General features: G+C 41.2%; 2 protein-coding genes across 2 annotated transcripts; both read left to right on the top strand.

The window, feature by feature from the left end:
• Positions 1–7,751: 7,751 nt before the first annotated feature.
• Positions 7,752–9,440, top strand: LOC125210467. Its single transcript, XM_048110018.1, has 5 exons — positions 7,752–8,285; positions 8,361–8,586; positions 8,686–9,131; positions 9,270–9,325; positions 9,431–9,440. The coding sequence occupies exons 1-5, from the start codon at positions 7,752–7,754 to the stop codon at positions 9,438–9,440; spliced, it is 1,272 nt and encodes a 423-aa protein (XP_047965975.1).
• Positions 9,441–10,674: 1,234 nt separating this feature from the next.
• On the top strand, positions 10,675–11,682 carry LOC125210940. The gene is made up of 2 exons (XM_048110589.1): positions 10,675–11,010; positions 11,079–11,682. The coding sequence occupies exons 1-2, from the start codon at positions 10,693–10,695 to the stop codon at positions 11,490–11,492; spliced, it is 732 nt and encodes a 243-aa protein (XP_047966546.1). The 5' UTR covers positions 10,675–10,692; the 3' UTR covers positions 11,493–11,682.
• Positions 11,683–19,890: the final 8,208 nt, after the last annotated feature.

Raw genomic sequence — 19,890 nt, 5'->3', positions numbered from 1 at the left:
TGATCTAAGGTCTCACAAAAACTGAAATATTTCAGATCATCATACATCATCATTGCTGATCTAAGGTTTTACAAAAACTGAATTCAGATCATCACACATCATCATTGCAATGTGACATTAGTTACTAACCAAAATAATAGATTTCAGTTGTGATTTAAAATTGTAGAAATACCTTGACAAACCGTAAGTGCTTGTACAAAAGATTAGCTCAAGTAGGAGGTGTTACTTGAGAAGCATCTTGGCCCATGTTTTGATGTACAAAAGAAACATAAAAGGATAATTAACATATATAAGGATATTAAGCTAATAATTGATACTAAAGAGTAAAGCAACATACTCTTTTCTATTTCTTCAATTTCTCTATAAAATTCAAGGTCGTCGTCAGTAGGATCCTTGTATAAGCTGAAATTTTCAGCTCTAAGCCAATCACTAGTGCACACCAATGCCTCTACCATTTTTGGACTCAAACACGTTCTAAAAGGATCCACGACCCTTTTACCTAAGCTAAAAGCAGACTCACTTGCAACCGTCGAGCTTGGAATTGCAAAGATATCCTTTGCAATTAGTGAAAGGATTGGATACCTGGATGAATTATTTTTCCACCACTCCAAAAGATCAAAAGTAGGATTAGACCTCTTCTCCATCTCATCAGCTAGGTACTTATCCACTTCATTTGTTATTTGATTCAGTTGGTCTTGTTCAATTTCCTCTTGCACTCCATTGTATAATTCATCAAAGAGATGCAATCCACCTCGGCCAATACTGTCTCCAACATCCTCACATTCTAGAAGTGGCCTCTGATTCAACACGGTATCATTTACTCCCTTGTATTCTCCCCACAAACTGACCAAGTAATCTTTAAATCGATCACACAAGTGTTGAAGCTGTTGGTCTTGATCAGCATTTTTGAAGCTCCTGTCTTTCAGTTTTTTTACACTAACTTTAAGCATTTGAAGCTTGTTCCTCGGATCCAAGACATTAGCAATAAAAATCAGTGGATTCATTTTACTCCAATCCCCCCAATATTTTTCAAATTTCAGTTTCATTGCTTTTGCAACCTTTGAGAGAGTCAAATCTAAATCACCACACTTTTTCTCAATCTCAATTTGCAAAGCAAACATTGAAAGTGCAATCAAATGAGACGTAGGAATTTTAGAAGCACTTAGCTGTAAAGTCAGATCACAGAAACTTTTGATGAAGTGTACAAAAGCTTTTGCATTATCCCAATCCTCTGAACTTGGAAGCATCATCGCCCTATCCTTTTCATCATTCTCACGAAAGTATTTTATGAAAGGAACACATTCTTCAGCCATTCTCTCAAACACAATTCTATACTTTAATGCAACATCAAGCATTTTATAGGTAGAATTCCACCTAATTTTCACATCCATGGGAACGGTTGATGTACTAGAAAACTTAGTTAGTATAGCAAACTCCCTAAATTTGTTCAATCTTCCAGGCGAAGAATGAAGAAACAAAACAACGTTCCTTATAGCCTTAATTGAAGATTTCAGCTCTTTCAAACCATCTTTAACAATCAAGTTAAGTATATGGCATGCACATCTTAAATGCAAATATTTTCCATCGAACATCAAAGTTTTATCAATCTTCCTTCTCCTTTTCAAGTATTCAATAGCAGTATCATTAGACGATGCATTATCAACTACGATCGAAAACAATTTCTCTATTCCCCATTCCCTTAAATAGATCTCAATCAACTTTCCAATTTCTTCCCCTACATGGCTTGTGATTTTAGTGAAGTTGATAATTCTTTTATGCAACATCCAATCATTATCCAAAAAATGTGCAGTGACAACCATATAATTTATATTTTGAAGGGATGTCCAAGTGTCAGTAGTGATACTGACTCTCTGTCCATTAAGAATTGCTTGTTTTTTTTCCTTCTCTTCTAAAAACAGGGTATAAACCATACCTACCACTCTCCTTCTACTGGGCATTTGAAATCTTGGTTCAAACTCATTCACAAGAGCAACAAATCTCGGCTTCTCAACTGCTCGAAAACACACTTCATCTCTGATCACATATTGAGCCATCTTCAGTTCACACCTTTTCTGACTAAAAGAGTGAGGAACGATGCGACTTCCTTGTTTCATAGTCTCTTTCGTCAACACCGTTTGACCTTTCTGACTGCTCACATCATACAATGGACTTAACTTGCACCTGTTGACTAAGTGATTTTTCAAGCCACTAGTACTCCCACGAACAGCCGGTATTTCAATTTTGCAGTAATTACATACCCCTATTTGTATCTTGCCGCCACTCATATCCTTTGTCTGTTTTTGGCAATGCTCCCAATATGGACTTCTATTTCTTTTGGTAGGAGGTAGATGAGGTTTGTCTTCTACAACACCTTCTATTGATCGTTTTTGACTGGAACCATCATCAATTGTTGAATTATTTGGTGATTCTGAAATAGGCAGACTTGGGACCGTATGAGAAGCTTTGGATTACATCCTGAAAAGACAATATATTTTAATATTAGTACTACTTAATAGTTAATGAAGTTTCTTGTTAAAGCCATTATAATACCAACAAGAAAAGAGACATTAGATCAGTGGTTATACCAAAATATATTAGCTGAAAAAGTATTACTCCTAATTCTACAACCACATACACTATATTTTTCTCATTTTGCTTAGTTATTTTTTTGTTTCCTATTTTAGCTACGGTCTCATTACTCCTATTTTAGCTAATACAATATATTAGCTGGACAAGTATTGCTCCAAAAATGGAGAAAAACAATAAATAAAGCACACACTAACCTAAGGCATTGCAAAGATATATCATCCCATTAGTCTTCAACAAATTATTTTTTCTCAAAAAGCACACACTGCCACATACACATAGTACTCAAAGTGTGGATACACAAAATTGCACTCAAAGTGTGGATACACAAAATTGCAGAATTATTAAATCAACTACCAAAAAGAAAGTTTTTTGCTCTTCCATTCAATAAACCTTGTCTACAAAACTGAAGAATCATTAAATCAAGTTCAAAAGGAGAACTTTTGTACAAGTTTATAGCAGCAACAACCAACAACACATACCCAGTTTACACTCATTATTCATTAATTCATTCCTAATCCAAACAAACAACCCTATGAATTAGAAAAAATTGCAAAAAGAGATAAAAATTAAATTCACTACCAATATTATACGAGAAAGAGAGAGATTCTGTGAATATGCAACGGTGGACAGCGGTGGTAGAGTGGTGGTGGAGTGTTGGCGAACGTCGGTGGTGGAGAGAATCAACTGTGTGTCCGCCGGTGGTGGAGTGAATCACCTGCGGCGGACGGCGGTGATGGAGCGGCGGAGTGGTGGTGGAGACGTGAAGAGCTGTTGCGGGCCTGTGGCGGAGTGGACTGTGGAGATTTGGAATTTAGAATTAGGGTTAACTTTACTCTTTAATTTTGACTTTTGAAAAGTTTTGAAAGTTTAGAATTTAGAACGCCGGTGGTGGAGAGGAGAATTCAAAAGTTTTGAAAATATATATTGATTAAATTTTACGCCTAATTGCTAAACCCATAAAATATTATTATAATTTTATAAATATTAAATATGTTAAATATATATATAATTATTAACGGTATATACCACAAAATTACGGTACATACGGTATATACCGTAATTGCGGTATGATGCGGTATACCGCGGTATATGCAAAATTCATACCTTTGCCGTACCTTAATCTATCGGTAAGGTATCATACCGTACCGAAAAGTGTGGTATATCGAAAATGCGATATTTTCGGCATTTTTTCGGTACGGTAAGTGCGATATTTCGGTATTTCGGTATATTTTGCCAGCCCTAGTCCCTAACAACCATCCTACAACGGGGGACTCCCGTCGCAGTGGTGACACCCCAAACCAAGGTAATTACCTTGGTGTAAGTATGCATTACGAGCTCTCCAAATTAGGTTCACAGTTGGCATAAGAGCCAGCCTCCTAGCCTTGCGCATTACTGCAGCTCCGTGTCGCTCTTTGGTTATCCACTTAATTGCCATTTGTATAGAGCTTATCATTCTTCGCATGCCAAGCCAACTTTTAATCTCGTGCCACACGACCCTAGTTTTTGGGCATTTGAAAATGAGATGGTTACCAGACTCCGTGTTCACCGTGCAAAGAGGGTAGTGCTGGTCAGCATTCAAGTATCCTAGCCGGTCGCACGTTGCCAAGCGGCCTATGATAGCTTGCCAAGTTGTGAAAGAAAACTTTAGAGGCACGAAGTCTTTCCACACAAATCTTGGCCAAAACTTGCGCTCACCTTTCGGCCTGAACCAATCATAAGCTTCAGCTGTACCTTTGGATGCGTACCACTTCTCCCAAAGATCCTTAGACTATGGGTGATTTGTGAGCATGATGTCCCAGATTTCCAAAATTCTCTTGAATAAGGGTGAGTCCTGTGGCCTTGCTATCCACTCCCAAATTGTCCTGCCTCTAATGAATTCGCTCTGAATCCATTTGATCCAGAGAGAGTCTTTTCCAGCATGGATGTTCCAAAGATTTCGGCCAAGTAGGGCTTTGTTCCGTGCTCCTAGATTTCTGAATCCAAGCCCACATTCTTCTTTCGGCATGCAAAGGTCCTTCCAAGGAACGGGAGGATATTTCGTCCCCCAATGGAATTGACGGCAAATAGAGGTAATGCGATCAATAACTTTGGATAGTAGAGGGAAGACTTGCAGCCAATAGCATTCCATACCTTGTAGCACCGAATGAATTAGCTCGACTTTTCCCACATAATAGAGATTTTTACCTGCCACTTGTTAGTTGTTGAGGCAATCTTATTGATTAGTGGAGAATAATGCATTATATTGAGTTTCTTCGACTCAAGGGGGACTCCCAGGTATTTGACATAAAGGTTACCAATTGGGAAGTCAAAGATCCCTCTCAGCTCCTCCATTTCTCTGCTTTGGAATTTTGCACATGTGATGTGAAGAGGTGGGATTTGTCCCAGTTGATCTTCGGACCCGAGCACTTTGAAAATTGACGCATCACGTCCTTAAGTATGCCCATGGATATTACATCCGCTCTGCAGAATAACATAAGATCGTCCACGAACGCAAGATGGGTGATTTTCTCCCTTGCACACTTAGCATGAAAGTTGAAACTGATGTCGGCCGTGTGGACAACAAGTAGGCCAGACAGGTACTCCATGCAAAGGATGAAGAGAGTAGGAGACATGGGGCCACCTTGCCGGATGCCCCTCTTGCCCGAAAAGAATCCATGCGGGCTTCCATTAATAGCAATTGAGAACCGAGGTGTGGTAATACATTGGATCACCCAATAGATGAACTTTGGGTGGAAGTTCAATCTTTTAAGAATCGCTAGAATGAACTCCAGTCCACTGTGTCGCATGCCTTGCAGAGATCGATTTTGATCGTGCATCTCGGGGTGTTCTTCTTGTTTGCATATCCACGCATCAATTCCTGAGCCAGATGGATATTATCCACAACGTTTCTCCCAGAGATGAAAGCAGATTGTGCCCCATTCACCAACTTGTTTAACAATGGTAACATCCTTGCGGATAATATCTTGGTGATGATCTTGTAGACGACATTGCAACAAGAGATAGTCCTAAAGTCCCCAACTGTTGGATTGATTATTGTCTTAGGTATCAGGCTCACCACTGTTGTGTTAAGATTCCCCAATAGCCGGCCGGTATTGAAAAATTCCAAGACTGCATCAACCACTTCCTGGCCAATTTTGCCCCATTGTTTCTTAAAGAAGGCTGATGAGTAGCCATCAGGTCCGGGGGCCTTTTCATTTCCATTATCAAAGAGTTCTTCTTTGATCTCTACATCAGTGACCTCTCAGATAAGGTCCTTCTCTTAGTTCATCTTCTCTTCACTGACCAATGGTCCTTCTCTAATCACTTGCTCATCGATGGGCTCGGCTTGCATCTTAGTTCCTAAGAGTGATGTGTAGTGCTCCACGAAGTCATGGATGATCTATCCTTGATCACTTGTAATCATACCATCAGTCCTATGGAGGAGGGTAATGTAGTTCCGTGAGCTATTTCTCTTGACAAGGGAATGGAAGAAGGAAGTGCTCCGGTCGCTAAGCAGAGATAACTTGAGCTTTGATTTCTGTTCAAAGAAAGCTCTCTAAGATTCAATGAGATATGCTGCAAGTTTTTTTGGCATATGATTTGATCCCTCAGTACCACGTTTGTCGTATCAATGTCCGCTCTCAGTTGGAGTTCGACAAGCTTTTTGTAGCGTCTTTTGCCCTGTTGGAGAAATCGCTAAACTCTTGGAAATTGAAAGCTTTAAGGTGGGCTTTGAAAAGCTTGCAATCCTCAGCAAGCTTAAATTAGGCAGTTCCATCAACAAAATGTCGACAATTTCTCATCCATAAGCTTTGAGAATTTTCTGTGTTTGAGCCAAAAGTTAAAAACCTTAAAGGGCTTGGGATAGGAAATGGTGTTACCGAACAAGGTGGTGACCACTAGTGAGTGGTCAGAATATTCCCCTGCTGGTAAATACTCCGTAGTGACCATGTAGCCATTCGAGTACCAAGCGTCGTTTACCATTGCTCGATCAACTTTGCTGAGTATGCCCCTTTTGAACATGTGAAACGACACCCTAAACATCTTCATGTCCGAACAATGCGCATGCATCAACCATATTCTTGACGTTGTACTCAGAGGGGACGTTTCCTCCAAGTAGCACTCTTCAACCGACTGTGAGACTTGGGCTTTTGGATCACCCCCTTTTCCCCACATGATGCCATTCATCCTTACTACTCGGGAAATTCTCTTCAAGGTGACCAAAATTCTTACACACCGGGCAATAGTTGGGCAGAAACTCGTACTCCAGCTTCACATCAATGAAATCTCCGGATGGCATTTCAATGGTAACTGCGTCCCGAGGATGTTGTGCCGTGTTGATTACAACTTGAATCCGAGGTCCATCCATTGATTCCTTCTAAGGACCCGTTTGATAGCCTACAAGAGCCAAGAAATAGATTAGTAACTTGTTATTTTTGTTCGTTTGATACCCTTGTTGGGCCACAACATCAGCCCATTTTTTTACTCTGGCCCGCCTAGGCCCGCAGATTTAAACCTCAAATGCACAGTATCTTCCGTTTTTTTTAAGATTAGTAATCTGCGATTCTTGGACCGAGAAAAAAGGCGCAATTTTCATTCTTCTCAAATTTTCCCACTTACACCATTTTTGAGTTCCAAGCTCTCAAGCCCTAGCTGCAAATTCAATTGTGCATCTCACAAACATCTCGGGTTGGAGTTCATTATATTGCTTTTATCCTCTTGATTTTTGTTGTGAGCAATTCAAGTCGTCGCTTTGGGAGACGATTTGTACACCGTTGTAGCTTGGGGTATAGGTTTTTGTTGGGTGCCGTTGCAACGACACCCAATAACAAGGCAAACCAATTTCATGCTGTTGTTTTTCTCATTCTTCTGCAGATTCTGACCCCACATAAATTCTTCTCTTCATTGTTGAAACTGGCCGAATTTGCTGTGACGGGTCTTTTGCAACATTGGATCTCTGCCGAGCACTGCATACACACAAACATATCTGTTGCAATCCTCCTGAATTTGAGGTAAGAATTTGTATTTGGTTCTGCATTAAGAAACGACATAAGTAGGCAATATACATTTGATAGTTATGTAAGTTTACTCACTTAACACATTTGTAACAAAAATATGCTTAGAAGCTTCTTAAAATGGAGTTGTTTTTAAGTTTTTTTTTTTCCATTTCTAGCTTCAGTAATATGGAGACTCGTACTGAGACAGTTGAAGCATCAGTGGCTCTAATATTAGAGTACATCTTGCACCTTTACAGATTTGAGACAATTTGTATCCTACGCCTTCTAGATGCAAACCTCCGACGGAGAGTGCGCACTCGAAGGGAAATGCCAGTTAAGCCATCCACTTTGATAGATAGGATGCCAATGCAAGTAAGGCATATGCATAGGTTAGTGGGAATTACTGATTTTGATTGTTTGGATAACCTCCGAATGGACCGTAATACATTCGGGGGGCTCTGCCAATTACTGAAACACGTGGGAGGCCTGAAGGATGGGAGATTTGTGCTTGTGGAGGAGCAAATAGCAATGTTCTTAGAGATTTTAGCACACCATAGAAAACATAGGATCGTCAAGTTTGATTTTTGGAGGTCAGGACAAACGGTGTCTAATTATGTTCATCGTGTATTGAGATCTATTTTAAAGTTGAATGCTCTTGTTACGGTGAAACCTGACCCAGTAACAACCGATTCTGTTGACCCCCGATGGAAGTGGTTCAAGGTAACATTATACATGGCATCTCTCTTTGTCTCCAAAACTAGTACCACGTGATATTTACCTTTTTATGTTTACTAGGGTTGCTTAGGGGCCCTGGATGAGACATATATCAGTATGCTTGTACTTAATGTGGATAAGCCGAGGTATCGGACGCGTAAGGGAAAAATAGCGACGAATACTTTAGCTGTTTGTGATCGGTATATGAGGTTTGTCTATGTCCTGCTGGGATGGGAAGGGTCCGCTGCTGATTCTAGAGTTCTCAGAGACGCGATCAATAGGGTTCATGGCTTGCGTGTGCCAAAAGGTTATATGCTTATCTTGAATGATTGTTCTTCACTCAAACATTATTGGATTTGTAGTTAACCTTGTATCTAATATTCATCCAATGTGTATGTTGTCTTAGGGAATTTCTATCTTTGCGACAACGGGTACGCTAATAGCGAAGGTTTTTTGAGCCCATATAAGACTGTCTGTTACCACCTTAAAGAGTGGGGTCCTACTGCATCAATGCCCCAAAACCCCAAGGAGATGTTCAATATGAGGCATACAAAGGCACACAACATAATTGAGCGTGCTTTTGTGGTGCTAAAAATGCGTTGGGAAATTCTTAGGAGTGCGGCATTTTATCCCGTTAAGATCCAAGTTAGGCTTATCATGGCTTGTTTTTTGCTACACAACTTTATCCGCTCTGAGATGCCAACTGATCCGATAGAGAAAGAACTTGGCTTCGAGGATTGTGCTGAGTATGAAGGCCATAATGATGGGGGCGTTGAATTTGTGGACGGGGTAGAGCCTTCAACCGAGTGGAATCAGAAACGCGATGACATGGCACAAGCTATGTGGGATCATGTGGGTGTGCAACTGATATGACAACTTTATTTGAACAATTATGTGTGTTTTTTATTTCATTAAGTACGATTTATTGATTCTCCATATGCTTGTTTTTTCCACTGCATTCTCATACCTGATTTTGTTGTTCATATGCAGGAACATGTTGGAGCACGACGACGCGATGTTGGTCCCGGAATGTCGTTGCGGTGGCGGTAAGATGCCAGTTCATTGCGCAGGATTTGTAATTGCTAGACTAGTTATTTTGTTATGACCTTTATGGCTATTGTGCTATTATTGTTTGGATTTGTAATTGGTAGGCTCGTGTAGTAACTTTTATCTGCAAAAAATGGACAGTTTTGATGACTGCCATTGGTAGACTTGTGTATTATTTTGTATTTTGGTGGACTAAGTTCCATCTATTTTGTACTACTATATTTTCTGATCGGATTTGTAATTGCTTTTATTTATATAAATGTTCTTTTATACTACTTCATTACATAATTATTTATTTATCTAAATGTTCTTTTATATCATTATATAATTATGTATACTTGAACGAACTAAAAATTTAGTCATCTTAATCAAGTAAAATTATTTTTTGATCATCTTATTATTATTAGCAACCTTTACATTTTAACCTATATAACAGTGATTAATATGCACATGTAAAATAAAAAATAATTAAGCTATATAATTACTGTGTCAATATGTTATAAATAATACACACCAAATTATCATTCCACCTTGGTATATACGATCTTGATGATAATGGTCTCGGGAATGAAAATAGCAAGAAGCTCCTATAAATTATTTCTATTGCAGCTGAAGGTGTTACTGCAAGTAGTAAGTGTTAGGTTTGTGGTCATGAGACTTGGCTCGGACCTGGCTCGGACCTGGCTCGGATCAGTTGCCTTGGAGTGAGGGTGCATGTACACCAGCACCACAGCTAAGTATATGAGTTGCAGATTGAGTTAGTTATAACTAACAAGGAGCAGCTGGTATATATAGTGTGTGTGACACGGTTTCACTTCATTCAACCGAAAGCATCCAGAAACAGAGGGAGAAAAGAAGAGAGAGAGGAAGAGTGAAACACTAGAGTTCAAGTCTTGTGATTAGATTGCGAGCGTGAGTGTTGTTCTTCATTCCATTCGTGATTCCCATTGTAATCTTCTTCATCTTGTAGTTGTGAATAAAGATCCCCATATAGTTTCCCGTGGACGTAGGTTTGATAAAACCGAACCACGTAAAATTCCTTTGTGTGTTGTTTTTTTTCTCGTTCTATTTTCGTTTATACAATCGCCAATTCCAACAATTTGTGTATTTCAATATTGTAAAGAATTGATTATTGATATGATTGAGCAACTTGCAATTGCAGCCAACTACCCCAAGCCACATCACAATTTATAGCTATTAATATAAAGTAGAAGTGGGTCGGTGTTAAACATTAATTTCTTATACAAAAAATGCGAGTTGTCACATATATAGACATACTAATCCTTGAAATAGAAGTGGGCAGCTGAGTTGTAGCATTTCATACTTGCAATTATTCCTAAGATGGCTCTCAACATACCTCAGCAACATGTCTTTTTCTACAAGAAGCATTGGACCCCAGAAATGGATTCGCTGCTCGTCCAAACAATTATCCAGAAAAAAAAAGAAATGCAGTGGGGAGAGAAAGTTGTACCAGACATCTTGGTTGTGGGGTAACTCAGCCACCGTAGCTATTCAAAAGGGATTTGGTTGTGGGGTAACTTGGGCTGAGATGTACGAGAGGTTCCGACATCTTGAGAGCAGGTATAATTGCTTCACAGAAGTCATCAAGATCGATGACACTTTCTGGAAAACTCAGTCAAATGTTGTGGTAACTCCTAGCCAAGTGTGGCGAGAGATTTTTAAGGTATGCAACACTATAATTAATTCAATGTTTTAAGAAATAGGACATGACTAATGCTTTCATTCCCACAGAAAAATAAGCTAGCTGAGGCTTACTACCACAATGGAGAACCCATCTACGATGAGCTTGTAACTCTTTTCGGTGATGAGCAAGCGAAGGTTGAGGAAGATGAGCAAACTTTAATCATCCTGTCGGACTCAAGTGATAAAGCTCCTCTGCATGCTCCAGTAATCTCGCCGCTTCAAGCTTTGAGTGAAGAAGTGAACTCCCCTGTATGGCCAGTTAAGGAGAAAGCACGACGCAAACTATTCGAGGACCCCGATCATGTTAGTGATCGATGTTCGACCAATGAAAAAGAAATCAAAGCCATCGGACTCCTGCAATTGAAGCACTCAGAGGTTGCATCTAAGCCATACTATTCACCCCAAGGAAGCTCGTGCGCATCCTGCAGTCCTATCGGGTGGAGGGCGAATCTGGATCCTTGAACCTTGTTGTATGGTTTTTGTCTGCATTTCAAGTAAGTGTGCTTTTACTTCTCTATAGCTTATCCTCTACTTATGTTTTGTTTTTTGGCTAGTTGCTTGGATGTGCTATATATGTTATTAACACTGCTTGGATGTGTACTATATATGTTAGAAATGTAGTTTGGATGTTAATGAATTAATGTAGTTTGGACGTGTGCTATATAATGTATTTTGGTGGACATTAATGTAAGTACCAATATGAAGTATGTTCTGTTTTGCATCAATCATATTTGTATAGTAATTTTGTATGTTTAAAAGAGTTACACAAAAGCATAGATGTTATATATACCATAATATTAACATAACATTTTACTAAAACCACCATACCCTTATCAACATGCTTAAAAGAGCTAAACTTGCATGAAGAGGGATCTAAAGCCTTACAGGCAGCCCAAAAACCAAAATAGATAAAGTTTCTAAAGCCAAAAAAAGCAAAATAGATAAGTAGGTCTACATTCCAACATTCATATTGGTGGGTTATCCTCCAAAGCCATCATCACATACTCCTGTTTTGCAGCAGCAGGCAGAGACATAAAGAAGTCCAAACACTCCACTTTGTGTAGTATGAACCCACATGCCATGAATTGTTGCATAATTGTCAGCCCCGGTATAACGCCAACAAGATCAAACACTTCCTTCCGTGCCTTAGTGAGATCAAACTCGTATCCAATACGAGTTGCTAAGAGCTCAAGGCGCTCATTAGTAGCAGTGTGCATTTTTGCAAGCATCTCCACCATGCCATTCATCTCAGACATTACCTTGCGTTTTTTTCTTTGAACCTTGTTAGTGGGAGTCTCACGCGGCGTACTAAAAACACTGTCAGATTCCCCATGGGGTGATGAAGCATCGGGGACTTGGCTGGCCGGAAAGAATTCGGCAGAGCTATAGTTGTTGCTCGAACCAACCCCCATGAGGTTCTCTTGCGAACACATGTAATTTATTGCATCGAGTATGTCCTCCGCAGCTGCTCCAGTGGCTCTGTCCTTGCCAAAAACTTCCTTTCATGTATCCAAATATGGCCACGATTTGTTTCGCATAAGCTTTGCATTTGGATCAACCTGAAAAAATAGCATTCCCAACATAACTGTCAACACACAAACAAACATCTGATAGCTTCAATTAGGTGGAATTAGAATGTTGAATACCTTCACAATGTGAGCCCATTGCTCATCATCACAGTCAATTTTATAGTCTCCATTGAGATTGAAACCGACACCACTCAATGAAAGTATAGCCTGCAGCGTGGAGTAGCACTTTTTCCAGGCACCGAGCTTAGATTGAATGTTGGGGGTAGCCTTAATATCTGTTGTAGGGAACTCTCTGCGTAATGCGTCCTCCAGCCTCTTAAGTAGCCACCCCGAAATCCGTTGTCAGCCTTCCACCCCTGTGCAACAAGCTCCTTTAAGGCCGCAACTAGGACCTCTTCCTCTCGGTTTCTCAACATGCGCCTACTCCTGTCGCCTTTGAGTTGTTTGGGACGAGGGACATTGCTAGTTCCTGAATTAGAGATGCATACCAAAAACCATGTGTAATGTTTGAGAACTAAAAACAAAACTATAAAAAGAAGTCACACACATACCACGATCAGCGAGAGCTGCTTCCATAACTGCTTTGCCACGACGGTAATCAGCCATTTTATGTTTATCTAAAAAAAGAAATGGTTAACATTCTATACTCTACACTCACAGCCGAACAGACATCGTTGAAAAAATTGCAACATTTCACATCTTCACCAACACCCACAATTGTAAACAAATTTTAGCACACAGATAAATTGCAAAATTTCACATCTTCACCAACACCCACAATTGTAAACAAAAATTAGAACACAACTATATTGCAAAATTTCACAAAAGGTTTGACATTGCACACATAAAATCAGCAAAAATAAATGGTACAAACAAAATTGAAACATCCTTGTTGAGATGGGTAAGGCCAAACACCAATAAGCAAGAGATTTCCTAGTTCTGTTTAAATAGACCCAACCACAATGCTCCTAGTTCTGTTTAAATAAACCCAGCCACAACTCTTCGGCTACCCTACGAAAAAAAGAAAGGGAAAAAAGAGGGGGGGGGGGACTGAAAAAGTGGGAAAAAAAAGGGAAAAAAAGGGAGGAAAAAATATACATCAATGCTAAAATAGATTTTTAATAATATGTTATCAAACAATGACAAAAGAATTGGGTTTGAATTAAATATTGCCTGTCAAACGACCGTCAAAGATAACAAATTTTGGCCCACCGGGCCTCCATTCCTTGATTACTAATTGGGCGATTTTTTATCCTCGTAGGCTATCAAACGGGTCCTAAGTGTTTTGAAATCAGTAGAGAGTTTAGGGTAAGAATTCTCTCTAGAATCCTCACTATCTATCTCTAGCATTTCCGCCCAAATCCTCTCGCGTTCCATTCTCCTCACTTCTGGTGGATTTCAACTCTTCGGAACTTAATCCTCTCATCAAATCGAAGAGTTTAATCCAAAAAACACCAGTTTTGGAGCAGATTTGAGGTTCTTTGGTTTTTTCTTTGCTGATCTAAAAATATTTTTCCGGTGAGTTTGAAGCTTCTCCAGCCCTCTAGTGGCCTCCTCTCCACTCCAGTAGCATCGGAAGTCACCCTTGTGGTGATTGACGGTGTGAAAATCAGTCAGAGAGGTGAGGTATTGAATCTGTAAACGATTTGCAGATTCCGGCGATTCTCCCACTTTGCGTCGAGGAGGTGTTCTTCTTTTCTATAGAGGTGTAACCGAATATTAGAGTCCCTTCCTTCCAACTCAGTTGCAGCGCTTCCTCAGAGATCACTTGTCTTCAAAGGCAAGTGCGACGGATTGAGAAAGGCCGGCTGCTTTGAGTTGGAAGTGAAGAAGGTTTATGTTCGAAGATTCCATTAAAGTTAATTGAGTTCTCCACCTTTAAGCCTAAGTTTTCTACATCCCTCACTATTTAATCTCTGATTTTTTTGTGTGTTGGTGTTTAATTCGTGGGTTTTGTGTGTGTGTTGTTTTCTTGTGATCTGCTATTGTTCCATTGCCTTCCACACTTTATGGATGTGTTTTGCTTATGTTCTAATCTATTTTTGCAGGTTTTGAAGTGATTATTCACCTAGGAGGTCTCGGTTTGGTGCTCTTTTATTGAAGGATTCGAATGTGGTTGGATTGGAGTTAGAAGTCTCATCTACACTTAGAATTGTTTCGAAGTGTTCTTCGGCCTTCTTCCTCTCTTAATCTCCTGTTTTCGTCTCTTGTTGATCTGTTTGGGACTGATTTATACTATTGGTGGATAGTTTTTGGTCTGTGTTTGTGTTATTTGCAGATTCCAGCGACGTTCTTGGGTGTTTGGCCACTCTGATTTTTCCAGTGACTTTTTCGTCGAAACCATAATTTTTTCGGCGCCACCTTGCCGGAAGTTCAAAGGTCTCCGGCGCCGCCATCTCAACGGTCACATACGTAGAACCTAGACACTACAAATTCAAAATTCGTATTTGGTGGCTGGTTCTAGGGTTAGGGTTAGAAGGGCGCAGATCAGGGTCGGGTTGGGTCTATTTGGGTTTGGGCTCTGGGTCTGTGCTGGGTTTGGATCCAATTTGGGCCGGGTCTCTGCTGGGTTCGGGCCCAGACGCTGGGCCGAGACTGGTTGGATTTGGGCTCTAGCGATTTTGGGCCAGACCGGGTTGGGTTTTTCCTTAAATGGAGCGCGTCCACTTGTTTATCACTGTTAAAGATTTGTCTTTGAGCTGTGTTCAGAATACTTGGATCATTTGGTACTGCAGGGGGTGTCTGTGGTGCACAAGTTGGCGCGGACGGCCGAGCCACAAGGGCGTGCACATGCTCGAGACACACCAATTCCCTAGGGCCCCCTATGCCCTCAAGGTTTGGATTCAACACTTTGTCAAATTCCTTTGTTTTCTAACTTCTTTTTGCAGGTATTCTCTTCAAGTACTCAAGACACCGCTTGTGATTCGTTGTCCCCTGCCGAAGAAGCTAGCATTCCAGGAGAGGGACGCGTGCGCCCCTGAACGTTTCTCACCCTCCTAGGGCACCCTACGCCCTTTTGGTTTGCGCCCAACACTTAGTTATTTTTCGGGTTAGCTAACCTTGTCGTGTAGGTTCTTCAACAAAGTAAGCCTGATCCCGCACGTGGCTGCTTTGATAGCGATGGAAGGACATGTTATGAAATATATTGGCGTGGCAGACCCTGCAACAACGCCGGCTCTCGGAGGCAAGTCGGCCGAGCTGACCTCGGATCGCTTGCTTGAGCAATCTCCAACCACTACCGATGGTGCGTGGAAATGGCACGCAACAAAAATCACGAGGCTACTCAAACAAAAGCGAATAATAAGGCCAACACTCGACAAAGACTTCTAGACCAACTCCTTTTGAACGACGGAACAGGTCTCGACATCAAGGCCCTGTGCTCCAAATATGCGATTCCCGTTAGAGTGCATGTAGATCATGGAGATGCATACGATAGACCTGAGAAGGAACTTAGGGAAGAAATTGAGGCAAAACTCGAGAAGGAACGATAAAAGGCTTGACTTGCCTCAAACCAAGCCATCCGCCCCCTTGCCAATCCCATGACGCGCACCCTTTTCAGTGTCAAAGGTATATCCATAGCCTCTAATTCAATTGTCCTTACTAACGCGGACCTCATGCCGATTAGACAAGGCTGGGGTCCTTCCCTGTGTGGTATGTTTGCTGCCAGGTTTCCAGGAAAAGAAGTTGTCCTCGGCATGATCCAACAACGTTCCGGTAAAGACGGCCTTTCATGGAAAAGGGTGGATCATCTTCTCTTTCTGCAACAAAAGGACCTTGAAAAAGTCCAGGGAAGAGGCCCCCAGGCTATCTTTGGCATACCACTCGTCATGGAGCCGACGCTGGAGGACTCTGATTTCAACATGAAATTAAAGGTTGATATCCCCATCTGGATCAGGATTCTTGATCTCCATTGACTCTCTGGAATAAGTCGGCGATAAATAAGATTGCCATCACAGTTGGCACACTAGTTATGGTGGATGAGGACACGACCCTCATATACACTCTGGATGGACCAAGGGTCTAGGTAATTATCAATATCCTCGAGGAGCCCCATAAAAGTATTGAGATCATCATGCCGGGAGGGGATAAATTAGATCAGCGGATTGCCTACGAGCATCTCCTTAAATATTTACGCACTTGCCTTGCATTTGGCCATGCCAGTGAAGGCTGTCCCAGCCCGTGGAAAGGGAAAAAGAAAGAATCAGACGGGCGAAGCTAAACCGCCCTAAATCGCAAGTCCCAGACCGAGCAAAGTCCCGTGACCAATCTCGAGGTCCCGCCCCTAAGAATGGTTAAGGCAAGTCCAGAGGCCGAAGCTAAGTCTGTGGTACGGTAAATGTGTCCACAAGTCCGAATGCCCCACAAAATATTAGCACTGGAGTGTGGAAGGCGGCGGGGAAAAATAAAGGCAAAGGTGTCGCCCGACACAAAGAGCCTTCGATGGTGGAGACGGCTAATAAGTTTGTTGGCCTTGAAAATGAAGACTCGGCACTACCACACACGGTTACGTCGATCAAACCGCACCAAGATAAGAATACAGTAGTCGACCGAAAGGGCAATGTGCCGCACTACCCGGTACATCTTAAAGGCGCAGAAGCAGCGCAATAGAGTGGTGCGGAAAAAGGCTCGATGGAAAATGATGCTGAAGAGAAAATCCCTCTGCCGGATGGATCCACCTAGATCCCTACTGATGCAAGAGTAGAGGACTCGGAAGTTGAAGAATTGGAGGCGCCCTTTGAACCAACTAACCCTTAAAATGCAACTATCCTATCCGAGGAGGATCAGAGAGGAGGGCCTGGAGCCCTGGGTGTTGATCATGCTGGTTACATCATGGACACGACGTTTATGCCCGTGGGTATTTAGACAGACCACTCACCGACAAAGACTAAGATCTTCGGTGATGTTCAGACTTACTTTAAGCCTTTCAAATTCTTCAATTATTGAATGACCCATGCAGGTTTTAAGCCCCTTCTTGAGGAGAAGTGGCGCAGGCCAGTGGTTGGATCTAAACAGTTCGCCTTATTCCAAAGATGAAAGGCGTTCAAACAAGATCTTAGGGAGTTCAACTTCAAGGAATCCAATAAGATAATTGAGCGTGCAAAACAAGCGGCTAAGGATCTAGAGGATGCCCAATTGGCGATTGATGCACTTTTTATTAGCACTAAAAATACTTGCAAATATACAGGGTAGATCTAGTATAGCTAAAAGTCAGTACCGGGATATCGAACACGGGGAATATAATTGCAACTGGCTGTACTAAGCGTCAAATACTATCTAGAGAAACATAGATTTGAGTTTGAAATATATAAAACTAGAGATAAAGTAAAACAATAAAAGCGAAGAAGATAGAATTAGGCAAATAGAGGAATTTCAAGGACAAGATTTCACTAACTCTTTAGTTATTCTAATTAGTTCTACGTTCATCCGACTCAAGTTTTACCATTATTTATCTCTATCATGCATCAATACTCATGTCACAATTATTGTATGAACATATAAGATAAACCAATCAAAGCTATCACCGATCAAAGATTGACAATAATCAATGTAACGGCTAATTAGTCGAACAAAAGTTCAAGAAAAATCAAGTGGAAACGAGTTCTGAACATTTAACATAAAAAGAACAACATAAAAATCAATTACTATCAAACCTCAAAATTCTATTGTTTAGTAATCCATAGACAGATGAACTAAAACAATAATTAAAGTACGAGACATGAAATAAACAAACAAAACCCAATGATGAATCTTGAAGTCTCCATGCTCCTCTTGCCTTGCTTCAATCTCCAAGAATGGTGATGGATGATGGATGAAGGAATTAAGGTTGGAGAATGGAGGGGAAAGCCATGAAGGCTCCCCTTTTGGGGGCCATGGAATGGTTGAATTTCTATGAATGAGGTTATGGGTATATATAGGCTTGAGAATGATTTAAATTTGGTAATAAGTTTCCTCCAAGAATTAGGAAATATGTAATTTTCGTTCCCCATAGTAGAAGGAAAAGATTTGGCTTCACAAGGTAATATCTTCTTTCCATCTTTAAATTTCCGGCTAGACTGCAGCTGGCAGCTTTGCGCGACTTTGGTAGAACGATCATAACTCTCTCCACAGAACTCGGATTGAGGTGCTTCTTGTACCAACTTGAAGCTCTTTCCAGGACGAAGAGAATGGTGTATAGAACGACCTGATCGGACTTCAGGATCACCGGCAAATCGAGTTTGAAGACAGCTATCGCGCGCTACGTTTTTCCAGGGGGCCGCTGGACAGCTCCAGAACTCCCTGGACTCGTTGCAGCGACTGCTGCATTGGGTGCAGTGGGCTGCTGGGTTGCCCTACAGCTCCTGCTTCCGAAATTTCACCTTTTTGTGTCATTTTTCTGCTCTATTTTGCACATTTCTCACAAAACACGTCAAAATACCAAAATGGATAAAATATACGATTAATGAACGTGCAATGCAACTTTGATACTCAAAATAGACCAAATAATGGCCTTAAAACCGTGCAAAATCCGAGCGTATCAACGATCAACCAGGATACGGATGATCTAGTCCTCCACGAACAGCTCAGAGAGCTTAAGTAGAAGGCGGAAATGCTTGCAACATCGGAAAGGAAATTCTTTAGCCAGAAAGCGGGGATCAAGAATCTTATCCAAAGCGATAAGAATACTACTTTCTTCCATTCTATGGTTAAGACTAACAATGTTCGAAACACTATCTCTTTCCTTTGCAGGGAAGACGGTGCAATTATGGATGACCAGGACGAAATCATCGAGACCTTTGTAAACTTCTTCAAAGGGCTCTTTGGCACGGCAAAAGATGCTCAACCAGCTAGATCGGACCGCTCCTGAATGAGGAAGATAAAGAAGGGCTCATTCGAGAAGTCATGGTCTAGGAAATTTAGGATGCCCTTTTCAATATTGATGAGGGGAAAGCGCCGGGGCCGGACGGGTTCTCCTCAGCGTTCTTTAAGAAGAACTGGGCCACTCTCGAGTGCGACTTTGTGGAAGCAGTTAGGGAATTCTTTCATACGGGACTGCTGCTAAAGACCTTAATACGACCATTATTGCCTTGATCGCAAAGTCCAACAACAATCCCAAAGTCGGGGTCTTCCGCTTGATTGCGTGCTGCAATGTTTTCTATAAGGCCATCACCAAGATTATCTCCAAGTGGATGGAACTGTTGTTGCCGCAACTCGTGAATCAAGCCCAATCGGCTTTTTTCTTGGGAAGAAGCATCATGGATAACATCCACTTGGCCATGGAACTCATACGCTCCTATGATCATGCCCGAGGAGTGTCGCGTTGCACTGTGAAAATTGACCTCCGTAAGGCTTAT

Source organism: Salvia hispanica, chromosome 3, assembly GCF_023119035.1.
Source record: "Salvia hispanica cultivar TCC Black 2014 chromosome 3, UniMelb_Shisp_WGS_1.0, whole genome shotgun sequence".
NCBI classification, from domain to species: Eukaryota; Viridiplantae; Streptophyta; class Magnoliopsida; order Lamiales; family Lamiaceae; genus Salvia; species Salvia hispanica.
Note: the sequence above shows the minus strand (reverse complement) of the source record. Positions and strands in the feature narration are given on the sequence as shown.

What these genes read in the sequence shown, in the direction of transcription:
- LOC125210467 (XM_048110018.1), top strand. Translation starts at nt 7,752, where the DNA reads ATGGAGACTCGTACTGAGACAGTTGAAGCATCAGTGGCTCTAATATTA. An exon ending in TGGCTTGCGTGTGCCAAAAG is followed by an intron (nt 8,587 to 8,685) that starts GTTATATGCTTA and finishes ATGTTGTCTTAG; the next exon opens with GGAATTTCTATCTTTGCGAC. An exon ending in CACAAGCTATGTGGGATCAT is followed by an intron (nt 9,132 to 9,269) that starts GTGGGTGTGCAA and finishes GTTCATATGCAG; the next exon opens with GAACATGTTGGAGCACGACG.
- LOC125210940 (XM_048110589.1), top strand. Translation starts at nt 10,693, where the DNA reads ATGTCTTTTTCTACAAGAAGCATTGGACCCCAGAAATGGATTCGCTGC. An exon ending in TGTGGCGAGAGATTTTTAAG is followed by an intron (nt 11,011 to 11,078) that starts GTATGCAACACT and finishes TCATTCCCACAG; the next exon opens with AAAAATAAGCTAGCTGAGGC.